The following is a 12,636-nucleotide window of genomic DNA, read 5'->3' on the forward strand; positions in this document are numbered from 1 at the left end:
GGTCTTATTTAAGCTAAAACAAAATGGAGTTAAGACTATAACACTCAGATTGTACATTACCTCTGTGATTATTCATCTTGGTGCCTCCATCTCCCCTGACTATCTGAGAATATGATGAAGATGATTCAGTTTGGGAGGTCTTGACTGCATTGTTATTACCATGCTGTACTTGAGGCCTCCGTTTATCAGGTATCAAGCTCATGTTAGACACATTGCCAGGATTCTTTGATTCAACTCTGGAGGTCCTGACAGTTTGTTCACCTGATTTTATCCAAACCTGCTTCATCCTTGGCAAGATAACCTCTCTGTGGCTAGAGGCTCTTGAAGCAGCAGCAGCAGCAGTAGCTTTAGGGCCTTGGGAGGTTCTGAGAGTAGAATTGTTTTCATTGGTGATCCTTGTAGCAGTAGCACTTGCTGATTTTATCCCAGATAAATTAACCTGCTTCTCAATTGGCAATATACTCTCTCTGTGCCTAGAGGTTCCTGAATGGGGGCCTATAGGGACTCTGTAGCTTCTATGGTGACCTGCATTTACATATATTGCATCTTCAGAACCACCTAAACTTGAGATTTTAGAAGAAGTTTGGCCATCTGTGTTGCCCACAAAGCCTGAAAAGCTTATATTAGAGGGTGAACTCTGGGGGATGATTGATTTTGCATTCATATTCCTATAAACTTCAGGAGCCCGGTTTCTTTGAGCACCATATTGATATCCCCTATGGTAACCTGCATTCAAGAATCTTGCATCTTCATATCCATTATGATATGTAACATTGGTTCTTGCATAAGTATTTCTGTAGCCAACTTGAGCAATCTGGTTTCTGTGAACACCATATTGATATCTATATCCAGTGTTTCCTCCACCGCCATGGATAAGAGAACCTCCATCAATCTGCTGACCAGGATAGTGAAGGACACCATTTTGAACAGGATTGTGGATGAAATTGTAGGCACTTGGTTCCCCAGAATCTTGAAGAGAGTGTCTGACTGGAAAATTACATCCACTGCTCATAGCATTTCTGTTAATCTGTGGCTGCTGGAAAGAATTTGATTGAGTTCCACAGAGCCTGACATTAGGAGACTGAAATCTATTGCATTCTTCAGGATTTTCATCTTGGTAATCTTCTGGTGCAATTCTCACTTTGTAAAGATCGCCCTTCTCCATTGGAAAAAAATAATTCTGGATAAAAAAATAATGAACAAGAATTGCTTAGGTATCCTCCTTTTAAAGCTACAAATATATAACTAAAAGTCTGTAAAACCAATTCTTTAACAAAAAAACGGATGCAATCTACACGAGTTTCACATCATTGAGCAAATCTTTGAAAAAAAAAAAAAAAAAAAGAGCCAAACACAAATTAAGAAAAAAGCCAAATCTTGAACAGTTTGTGAAAAAGAGAAATCACCCACAAGAACACTTGGTATTATTCTATCAATGATACCAAAAAACTACAAAAGCATATTGCAGGAAAGATTGAATACCCCTAAACTTGAGTCGTAAGTCGGCTGTTGGAAGAAACTTGGTGAGCAAGAAGCCGTAATTACGTTCAGCACAAGTTTCTGCATAGTGAGCCCTAGAGCTGAGGGCTTTGGCTTTTATAGGTTTTGGGGGTGTGGGGTCTGCAAGGTCTCTAAAAGTTCGATTTGGCGGTTCTTGCAATTCCCTGCGGTAAGAGGATTTTAAAAAGGGGCGAGAATTCCAAATTAGCCCATGGAGTTTATGGGTAATTACAAAATTTTTCTTAAAAGGGGTTTTGTGAAAACATTGTGAAGAGGAAAATAATAATAATAATAATAATAATCTAGAAGACTCATATTGTTCATTTATAATGTTCATCCATTATGCATTTCAAATTCATTACAAGAAAATTAGTAATATCTGTTCTTTCAGGACAAACAAATTCTTTAAACTGAAGAGGTAATTGCACAATTTAAAGTTTAGAGAGCGAGAAAAAAATATAATTTAAAGAAATTGGATGATAATTTGGAGAGAGAGGAGAAAAGTGTAACTTAGAGAGAGCTATTTATAAATATTTGAATTTGTGTGTGAAATCAAATAATAAAAAAGTTATACAGCTTTTTTAGAGAATATTAATGTCCACAATTGGCTTAGGGCATGATGCCAACAAATGTGTTGGTATGTATCAAGTTGCTCCAATAGCTTGTTTTATTACAAATTTATTCAATGTAAAACTTAAAGGGAATTTCTAATTTTATAAAATTGCAATATTGTGAGGGTATAAATTCCAAGTTTATGGTAATCATATAATCTGTAGATTACTTCTTTTTGTACCAGCATAATTATTTAATTTCATATTAATTACTGAAAGTTGGTTTAAGTTTCTAATATAGTTAATTATATTTATTGGCTCAAAATCATGTCCGCTACAATTTAATTAAGGGAAAATGTATGATAAATCTTTGAGTCAGCCCTTCAAAATTTTAATATCTTTAAGTTTTTTTTTTTCGAAAACTTAGTCCCTGAGTCAATTAAAATGACAATAAAATTCTTGCCGTTAAACTTTTTTAACTGATGTTAGGAAAACTCAAAATACACCATTTTACTCCATTAAAATATTAATTTTTTATTAATTTAATTAAAAAAATTAAATCTTAAAAAAAAAAAAAAAATTGAAAGGTAGGACCAACCACCAACCAGGGTTGGGGGGTGGTCAAGGAGGGGCCCTTCCAATTTTTTTTAAATTTTTTTAAGATTTAATTTTTTTAATTAAATTAATTAAAAAATTAATATTTTAATGGAGTAAAACGGTGCGTTTTGAGTTTTCCAAACATCTGTTAAAAAATTTTAACGCCATGGATTTTATTGTCATTTCAATTGACCCAAGGACTAAATTTTTGAAAAAAAAAACTTAAGGATATTAAAATTTTGAGAGGCTGACTCAAGGATTTATCATACATTTTCCCTTTAATTTAATATTGAGTTTGGCTTGGTTCTAGTGAAAAAAATATGTACAAAATTAAAAAAGTGAGGAGATAGTCTCCAGTAAAAAAAAATAGGAAAAATTATACTTTACCCAGCTAAAGTTAGGGGCGATTTTCAATTTGACCTCCAATGTTTCAATTTTTTTTTTTTAAAAAAAAAAAAAAAAAAAAAAAATTGGAGGTACAAAAATGGCCAAAGGGGTGGCTACGGCCCTTTTTTAAAATTTTTTTATTATAAAAAAAAAAAATTAGGAGCTATATGAAAATTTTAAGATAATATTAGTTGAATTGAAAAAAATTTATAAGTTTGAAGGGTGCATTGCAAAAATTGAAATATTAGAAGTTAAATTGAAAATCATTCAAAACTTTGGGGGGAGGGGGGTAAAGTATACTTTTCCCAAAAAAACAAAAAAAAAAAAACCTAGAATTATCTTCCAATCTTGCAATCTGCAGGCATTGTTTGAATTTTTTCACTTGAGGCAAGCCAAACTCAATATTACTCGCAACTGCTACACAAGTGAAGGATGAAATTTGGATAGATAAAAACCAATTTAAGATCAAGAGGTAGATAATATTCACTTCTTTTTTTTAATATATTTATAGAAAAGGAGTAGCTATATATACAAAGGAGAGAGTAAACTTAATTGGATCATCAACTATACACAGAATCAAGTTCATCTCCCACCAAGTGGATTTAACTTTTGAATGTCATATCAAATATGTACACTTGGATTCTTCTTCCGTCACGTCTATCTGCCTGAAGCAGGGATCAGGAAGGGGGTGGTGAATGAATGGTGGTATCAGGTAACATAGCTACTGTCACTACGAAATATTCACAGCCTATTGGGAGACCGAAAGGGTTCAAGGTTGATCCTGAATTCAAGGTCAACCGATCGGTCCCCATGTCAGAGGTCAGATGATCCGTTTGATCCGCTCTACCGTGCTCAGGTCGAGTTGAAGTAGGAGGCGATGACTTTACGGTCTGGCGTTCAATATGCACAATCTGCCCAACAATGTAGTTAGGTCGGCTTGGAAGATGGTCAGCAAACAAGGCCACAGATTCAGCAGACAAGTAGTAGTTTGAGCAGTTCCTACTGATTGCCTCATAATGCCCAGCTGAGTTAAGAACAAATGCAGCAATCTCATGAACTTCCAAGCGGCCAAAACATATTTTTTCCTTGTTTGCCTATAGCAAGATCAAAAGCAATAACAACCCATTAGTTCATGGCTCAATCAAGTAGAGTCTGATAGATTTCACTATTCAATGAAAAATGACGAATAACGCACTCCTTTTACCCTATGACTTCTTTTATAAGTAATTGAGGTATAAAAAAGACATAAGGCAACCCTAAGTACACAGAAAGTATACAAGAAAAGCCACCTAGCTAATAGGATAAAAAAAAAAAATGGTTTTACCCTAGGACTTATCATGCCAAAGGGGTTAAAAGGAATTCAGTAAACGCGTTGGCAATCAGGTGGTGAACCACCGTTTTAAGTCAATCCACCACATTTGATTCTGTTAGCAGACAACCAATAAACCCATAGAACACCATGAATAAATCAATTAACAAGTTACCTGCTTCTCAAGTTGATGTTTAGTGTATAAAGTTTTAACAAGCTCTTTCTTCTCTTCTAAATCCTTCCTAAGCTGTTCATTTGCAGTCTCAACCCTTAGGTACTTGCCAAGTAGCTCTTCACGGTGCCTGGACAAGAAACTAACTTTATCTGCAAGGATCCGGACGCATCTTCGAAAATCGGCAGTATCGTCGTCTTCATTGTCATTGAGGGAACTGAAACAATTCAAATCAAAGCAACAAAAAACCACAATCATGGAGCATGTCAGTGCAAGAATCCATAACCCCAAGCCCAGTTAAAATAAATAAATAGAGAATCTACTTTCTTCTTAACATTGATAGAACTTTCTCTTGCACCAAGCTCCACATGACAACAAAACTTAAAAACCTCCTGTTTCACCAGAAAATTGAAGAGTGTTTTGGAAGAGCCATTTATCACCTTAACTCTATGCCCTCCCATTCTTTTGACTTGCAACTTAATTAACTGATTTTAGTGTCAGCGTGAGTGATCATTGATCCATTTGTATGCAAAGAAGTATAGTGAGCCATGCACAACGTTCACTGGAGGATTTGTAAAACCCTCCTCTGCGGAGGGATAGAGAAAAAGGGGTTGGGGAGGAGGATCAATATAAGATTTATTACAAAAACATTAAGATGAGTGTTCTGGCAAGCGACTTACTTGGCCAAAGATTGAGCTAAAGTATGCAACGAATCTGCAAAAGCGGCTACTCCACCCGGTGCATGAACACAGCTTCGAAGTCTTTCAAAAAGGCCACGCATTTTCAGGGCAGATGCACGCAGTGCACTATACTCTGAGGCCCTCCGATCAGCTGCACAAAGATGGGTCTGGGCTTCCTCTCTTGCTTCATGCAAACAATTCTCCAAGTGCGCACAATTCATCTGTCATGCAGGGGACAGACTAATAAGAAAATAGGGAAGCCAAGGCCAATGGGATGAAATTACTAAACAATTGTTTCTCTAAAAGACAAGCAATTATAGTTGTCCGAAGATGATTTATTGGAGACACCTAATAGCACAACCAGACAAAGGGCTATAATTCACAACCCAAAATTCCTTGATATATATATATATATATATATATATATATATATATTCATTTATGTATTTTAACAAGACATCTTTGATCCACTCTACAAACTGAAAGCAAGATCTAGGAAAAAAACACACAACGCCTGGATCTTGCATCTAAATGTCAAACAACAATACTACCTCAAATTGTGTTGATGCCCAGTTAGCAATAAAGTGCCAAATGTTTATGTTATCATTAGTAGAATAGTGAAGAAAACAATGAGGATCATTCTAAGGACGAGGCAACTATGTCTGCCGTGTAGTTTTATGGTCAAAGAAAACAGAAGACTCTGACTCTGGTTCACACAAGCTAACATATAACAGCCACTGAGGCCGGAGGATTTTATATTTCATTCTTTTATCAAGTCTTTTATTATGACTAATTTCTTAATAAACAGGGCCAGAGAATTGCTTAGCTGGTTAGCTTCAACAAAGGGCAAATTGGTTTTTGCATGCATCTCCTTCTAACGAACAGGTAGTAAAATAGTGGCCAAGTTTGTTAATGTGTTTTGGGATAAGTGGATACTCTCAAAGAAGATCTGTAGAGATCTTTAATCAGACCAACCAACGATATTTCCATTCAGGTGAACCAATATTGCATCCCACAAGACCAAAGCATCATGAAAAGGCTACCTGAAACCTTTAAAGTTTCACCTACAAAAGAATTTTCATTCATGCATAACTAAACAGTAAGCCAATCTCACGAAGCCCTAAAGTTATAGTTTTTCCATAGCAACGAAGAATGTCAAAGAATGAGATTATGAGAACATAAAAAGAACATGGATTATAATCTCTTCACAGAGCCAACCAATATGAAAAAGAATTATTTCATAACAAAACATTGCAATTAGACTCTAATAAGATTAATTACCGAAAAATAATCCGTTTTTCCAAAGGACTTGACTAAAGTCACTATAAGACAATAGGAACGCAGAAACCCCAATTCAGAAAGCATGGTCCCCAACACCTTCTTTTAAGGAAAAAGCTGTAGAACAACTAAAGCTCAGCTGAACAGAGTTTGTCTATTGTAAACTTTCCTCTCTAATTTGTCACAATTTACGAATATTAAACATGTTGAAGATCTCTAGGATTCACAATTTCATATAGTGCTCATTTTTCTCTTTCTAGAGCAGTTTGCATGCTAAGCTGCATTTCCAGTTTTCTGTTGCAACTAAGCCTAACCATGTAATAGAAAGTCCACATGTATGTCGCGAGCTCCAGTATTTCTATATGCCACACATCAATTGTTCAAAGGTATCATTAGATTCTAGGCATATACAAAAACTCAGTTTCCAGATTAATAGCCTAGCATCCTAATTCCTACGTGCTAAGTTACTAAAGGAACTGACATATAACAATTTTTTTAGGTCAAACTCGCCAATAAGATCGCTTGTGTCACTGTGGATATATGCATGTTGGCACTCTACTAAAAATGATAACAAAAGTCAGCAAGGTAAAGCAATTAAACCATGCTAAGAGATATAACTAAATTTAGTTTTGCATACATCACAGATAACAACATCTCACAGAAATTCCAAAAGATAAGTGTAAATATCAGAAGGGCAGAAAGCAAGGGAGAGGAATCGTCTGAAACCTAGTTATAAAACGAGCAACACAGAGAGAAAGAGAAATAGAGGTTAAATTTGTAAAGAATTAATGGGCAACTATTAAAACCATTAACCAATTAATTTGTACAAAATCCTATTAAAAAAAATGAACGAGAAATGTATTTTATCAGCTAGCTAATACCTGAGATTCATCAAGGAGCTTCCGACTCGCTTCCAACTCCCTCCTAAGCAATGCAACCTCGTCCATGCTAGCTTTAAGCTTGGTTTCAGTGTCAGTCAATTGGTCTGACTTGTCTGCAAGTGCACTTTGTAATTCCATCAAAAGATCACTGCTGACTTTGGAATCCAAACCCAGCTCAGCTGGTGGGTCTGAAGGCAAAATATTCGGATGTTCAGGCATGCTCTCAGCAGTAGAACTGTTTGTAAAGGACATGCCCAACTGTTCTACCATCTTATCTTTCCCTGCTCGGTCACTGAGTAGCAATTCTTCGCGATGTGGCTCCAACATTGAGGAATCAAGTTGATGATTTTGTATTCCGGAGGAATCCATCATATTCTCATCCACCCCTTCTCGAGCTTTGGCTGGTTGCCCAGTGAAAAGCCCCAGTTTTGCATCCAAAGAATTTGAGATACAAGAAACCTCATCCATGGGCTCGGATGTAGATATGCAAGGTATGTGGGCCTCACTACCTAAGATTTCTGGCTTGCAGTCCTCAGCCTTCTCAGCCAAAAGGGCAAAGTCAGTTGTATCTTTGTTACTTGAGAGATTCTGCCCTTGCATATAGCAATCAGACAATCTCTGCTCCAATTCTTGAATGCGTTTCTCATATGACACGCACTGCATCTGCTTCGTCCTGAGCATAGATTGTAGGTGTTTCCCATATTCATCTTTCAGATGCAAGGCTTCAGCTGTCTTCTCTGCAGCATTCTTTAATATACCATCCAACTTATTATCATCCAGAGATTCATATTCAAATTCATGGCTGAGAGAACAAATCAAGGCAATTGCAGAAGCAAGTTCAGCTTTCAGTTTTGCATTCTCAACTTCCATTTTGCTAGTCCCAGCAATCTCCACCAACTCACAGCCTTCAAGAAGCTCCTCAGTGTCCACAGAAATCTCTTCAACCTCAGCCGAATGAGAACTGTCATTAGACAAAGAAAATGAACCTTTTAAGCTTCCATGCTTCTCACCCTTGAAAGGCAATCCTGCCAAATACTCAGGAGCATACCGATCCAGGTCTGAAATGTCAATATCAAGCAAACCAGTGTCAAAAGGAGCAATATTGACATCACACTGACTAGGGGTATCATATAATCCCATGGATGCTAATACATCCCTAGGTATGTAAGAACCATAAGCCTTCAAAAACTCCTCCCGTCTCCTCACCTCATCCTCCCTCTTTGTAGCAAGCCTTTCAGCCAACTGTCCAGCCATGCCCATGTAAAGCTTCATTGAAGCCTTTCTTCTCACAACTTCTGCGAGGCAGCCCCTATATGCTGGGCCAATCCCATGGACTAACTTCAAGTCCATAAACAGATCACCCTGACGCACCATTGCCTCTCTAAAAACAGGAAACTGTAACTTAGCATCTTTGATGACATAAGTAACATAAGTTATATTTTGCATGTAATTATGCACAAAGATGTTCATTTCATTCTTCTTCTCCCTGAAAATGTCCAGCAGCTTAGAAATTGCACAATCAAAATCCTGCATCTTTCGTAGGTGATTCTTCTCATGGACATCATACATAGGACCCAAGGCTGAAACTGCATCATGAGGACGGAGTGATGAAGATAATTGGCTGGACAGACAGTCATCCACAAGTCTCTTCACCGTATTGACATCTTTGCTGCACGAATACAGATATATGTACTTATTGGTCAAATTGATAACATTTTAGAAATCATAGGATTACAGCAGAACAAGGCATCATAGATGCACAAACTACGGAATTCAAACTGCAAATACAAACTGTACATGATTACAACAGCGATTAAGTTTCTTCCTCATGTATTAATGCAGTTTCATCTCATATATTTTTTAAAGAGAATCAGGATGCTGTATTTTAAGAGCTTTCTGCTGCTAGTTTATAGAAGTAAAATTTATTTTGGGGAAGGGTACATGATAACATTATTCCAGGATAAAACCCTCAAAGGTACCCACCATTCAATCATCTCATGCAATTATAGCGAGCACCCAGATGCCTCAAGTGCTTCTTTCACTGAATCACCAACAAGAAGGATGTCTTTCCTCTTTTAGCCTACTCAAGGAAGCCTTCCCCAGCTTTCTCCCTCCCTCCACCTCTTTTTTATGTCAATAACTCCATCCCAATTCCCAATGTATATAATGAGATCCTCCATCTCACTTTTTATTGACTGTCTATAGTTCCATTCCCATTCCCAAAGTACAGGCAGTAGAGGCAACCAAATGAGGTCCAAAACCCTAAAAAGGTAGTTCCCTTTTCTAATGGCGCATTATGCATTGTGGTTTCAACATCACGATGTTGCTAGCAGTATACACAATGAAGACAAACTAATGTAAAGCATAAATGCATGTCTGTTGGAGAATCTATACATATGGCTAAAAGCTTAACAGTACATATTTGGGAAGTAAGCACTGATGGTGCATATATGCAATGGAACAAGTACTGAGGCATATAAGAATGAAACAAGTAATGAGGCACACATGCAGGTCTATTACATATACCAGAGAGCCAATTGCACATGGTTGGTTACCATGAGCCTTTAATTAGTTTCGATATAAAAATCTTCAAAAAAAGTCTCCATGTGAGAAAAGCCAAGTATAATATTAACCTGAGATTAGCAGTGTTGGAAGAAAATTGCACACAGCAGTAATAGGGAAACAGCCTAAAATCAGTTCCTGACAACTATGAAACTTAGCCACAACATACTTTAGAAACGATCAAATGACCCATCCAGTAAGAATTTGAATCAACCCTAGAGTGAGGAGCAAAAATAGACATTTTGAAACCAAACAAAAAAATGAGTAGCTGAAACTACGGCAACGATAAAAGATAGCCCACCTCAAAGATTGCAGTATACTCTTTTGCTCGTTGATGTATTGCTGGTGATCCTTAATCATCACCTCCAAATTCTCAGTAGGAGAAAAGGTCCTACTAGCAAACAAATCTTCAACCTTGCGTTTCACCTCGCCAAACATTTGCTTAAATTGTGAAACCTTATTCTCAAACTGCCCGTGGGAACTGCTACAATTATCAGCTGACTTCCGCAAGTTCTCTTCCTTCACAAAATCCAGTAAGCACTTGCGGGTAGCAGTCTGTACACCAGGGGGAAGCTTGATGGATCTCAATTTATCAATATCCCTACCAAAATTCATTAGCAGATCAGAATGAACCCGGCGCTGTTGTGAATAACGTTTCATGAAGTCCGTGTAATTTTGGTTAATCATCTTATAGTATTGATCCAAATTACCCGTAGCAACCTCCAATGCCCTCTCTTGAACCAGTAGCTCCTGCAAAAGCCTCTCACAGTGGTCATATTTCACCTGGCTACGACTATAAATCGCATGCCCCCGTTGGTAATGATACCTGAATTGGCGCTCATATGAAGGCAAAGCCTTCAAAGCAGGGTCAGAAGCATCATCCAAAGGATGAGGATTATGTGTCGAGGACGGTGGTGGAGGGTCTCCAATATCCAGTACATCAACCTGTTCCGGCGGAGGAAGCGGAGAATTGGTTTGCAGTCTTGCCTTATTGAAGATGAACACTTCCCGGTCAACTGAAGGAAGCTTATATGCCGAAAGCGACCGCTGCGGCTCAAGTTTCATGTCCAAGCAGAGAACAAGCTGGTCATTGAAACTAATCATCGACACGGATTCAATGGTCCGCATAACCGCCTCAACTGGCGTGGTTTCATCGCAGTCGAGCTCAAATGAATGTCCATTCTCAGCAATTTGAACCATAAGCTTGCCTCCATGAACTGAACCTTGGGAGATAGATGAACTCATCTTATCGTCAGAACAAGAGTTCTCCACCACAAACTCCTAGCAAACACAATTAGAGCCCCAATACCACTTTGCTCATACAATGGAATTTTCAACCCCAAACTGCAAAACTAGTCGAGACAAGCTCTCAGCTAAAGCTGAAACAACAAGAAGCAATTCAATTCGACTCCTCTAACAGACAATCCTCACCCAGATGAAGAATTCCCAATTGTTAGACCTTAAGCCTCGAAAAACCCCGGATTTATTCCCAATCACCACCAAAATCTGCAAAAGCAGCCTATTTCTCAACAAACCCACTAAGGATTTTAACGGAAAATGACACTAACTGTGATCGACCCAGCATTGGTACCACCAACACAAGCTACCCGCCGGAGATTATCCCACAAAAAACCTCAACTTTAATCTCCAATCCTTCCCAAAACCCTAATCAACACCAACCAAGCACAACAATCGCCCAAAAAAATACCAATTCCCCCACAAACCCACCAACGATTATGCCCGAAACCCCCAAATTATCACCAACCCACCATTAAGTTCCACAAATTATCCCAAATCCCACCAGACCCAACAAATTTTTCCCAGTAAAATCCCCAATTTCCTTTCCACCAAGTCCCGATTCTTCCCAGAAATGAACACCCCACAAACAAAACCACCCAAAACCAAGAAACGACCAATCGAATCAAATATAAACTTCAAGCAAATGGGTTAATGAGAAAACTTAGACTAAGGCACCAAGACAATCAACAAAAGGCGATTACGTGAAGATAAGAATCTTCTAGGTTTTTTTTTTTTATCTCAGCAACAAGGTTTTCACGAAACCCCTTTTATCTGTGCTCGTTATTATTGTAATCTACGCAATCTTATCCCCCTCCTCCTCCTTCTTCACCGATTTTTTCTGCTACTCTTTATTTTTCTTTCCTTTTTTTTTTCAATAAACAAACACAGAGAACCTTCTGCGAGAAGCAACCACCAACACCAAGCGTAGCAGAAGAGCTCTCTCTCTCCTCTCTCTCCCTACGATAACATCGGAAGCACAGAAAAGCAAGCAGCTTTATATCGCTCGGATATGATTGCACTTTTTTATTCGTACCACAATTTCACACTCATATTTTAGTACTACTCTGGAACACCAAAAAAGAAAAGAAATTTGTTGTGCTAAATATCAGAAACTTCCCTAGCCTAACTATCAGAAACTACCCTTAAGGTTTCCATTCTAAAAATAATTCTCCCCGCAGTTTTATTCTTATGAATAATCCTTAGGCTCCGGTACCGACTTCAACAATATATTCACTTTTTGGTGGTTTTGGTTGGTAGCCTTCATTCAAAATTGGATTGTTTAGATTTGTTCTATCTTAATTAATTACTTTTTAAATGCATTTCTTATCTCATTATTTTTTTCTATAATATTTAAAATATTTTTTTTATCCTTTAGCAAAATGTTATTCTTCACTCATTGTCAGCTAATAATCCTTTTCTA

General features: G+C 37.6%; 1 protein-coding gene across 1 annotated transcript; it reads right to left on the bottom strand.

The window, feature by feature from the left end:
- Positions 1-3,508: 3,508 nt before the first annotated feature.
- On the bottom strand, positions 3,509-12,343 carry LOC132183735 (autophagy-related protein 11). The gene is made up of 5 exons (XM_059597140.1): positions 10,219-12,343; positions 7,356-9,024; positions 5,197-5,417; positions 4,520-4,733; positions 3,509-4,129 (listed from the first exon to the last, which is right to left on the bottom strand). The coding sequence occupies exons 1-5, from the start codon at positions 11,160-11,162 to the stop codon at positions 3,713-3,715; spliced, it is 3,465 nt and encodes a 1,154-aa protein (XP_059453123.1). The 5' UTR covers positions 11,163-12,343; the 3' UTR covers positions 3,509-3,712.
- Positions 12,344-12,636: the final 293 nt, after the last annotated feature.

Source organism: Corylus avellana, chromosome ca6 (genome assembly GCF_901000735.1).
Source record: "Corylus avellana chromosome ca6, CavTom2PMs-1.0".
Classification (NCBI taxonomy): Eukaryota; Viridiplantae; Streptophyta; class Magnoliopsida; order Fagales; family Betulaceae; genus Corylus; species Corylus avellana.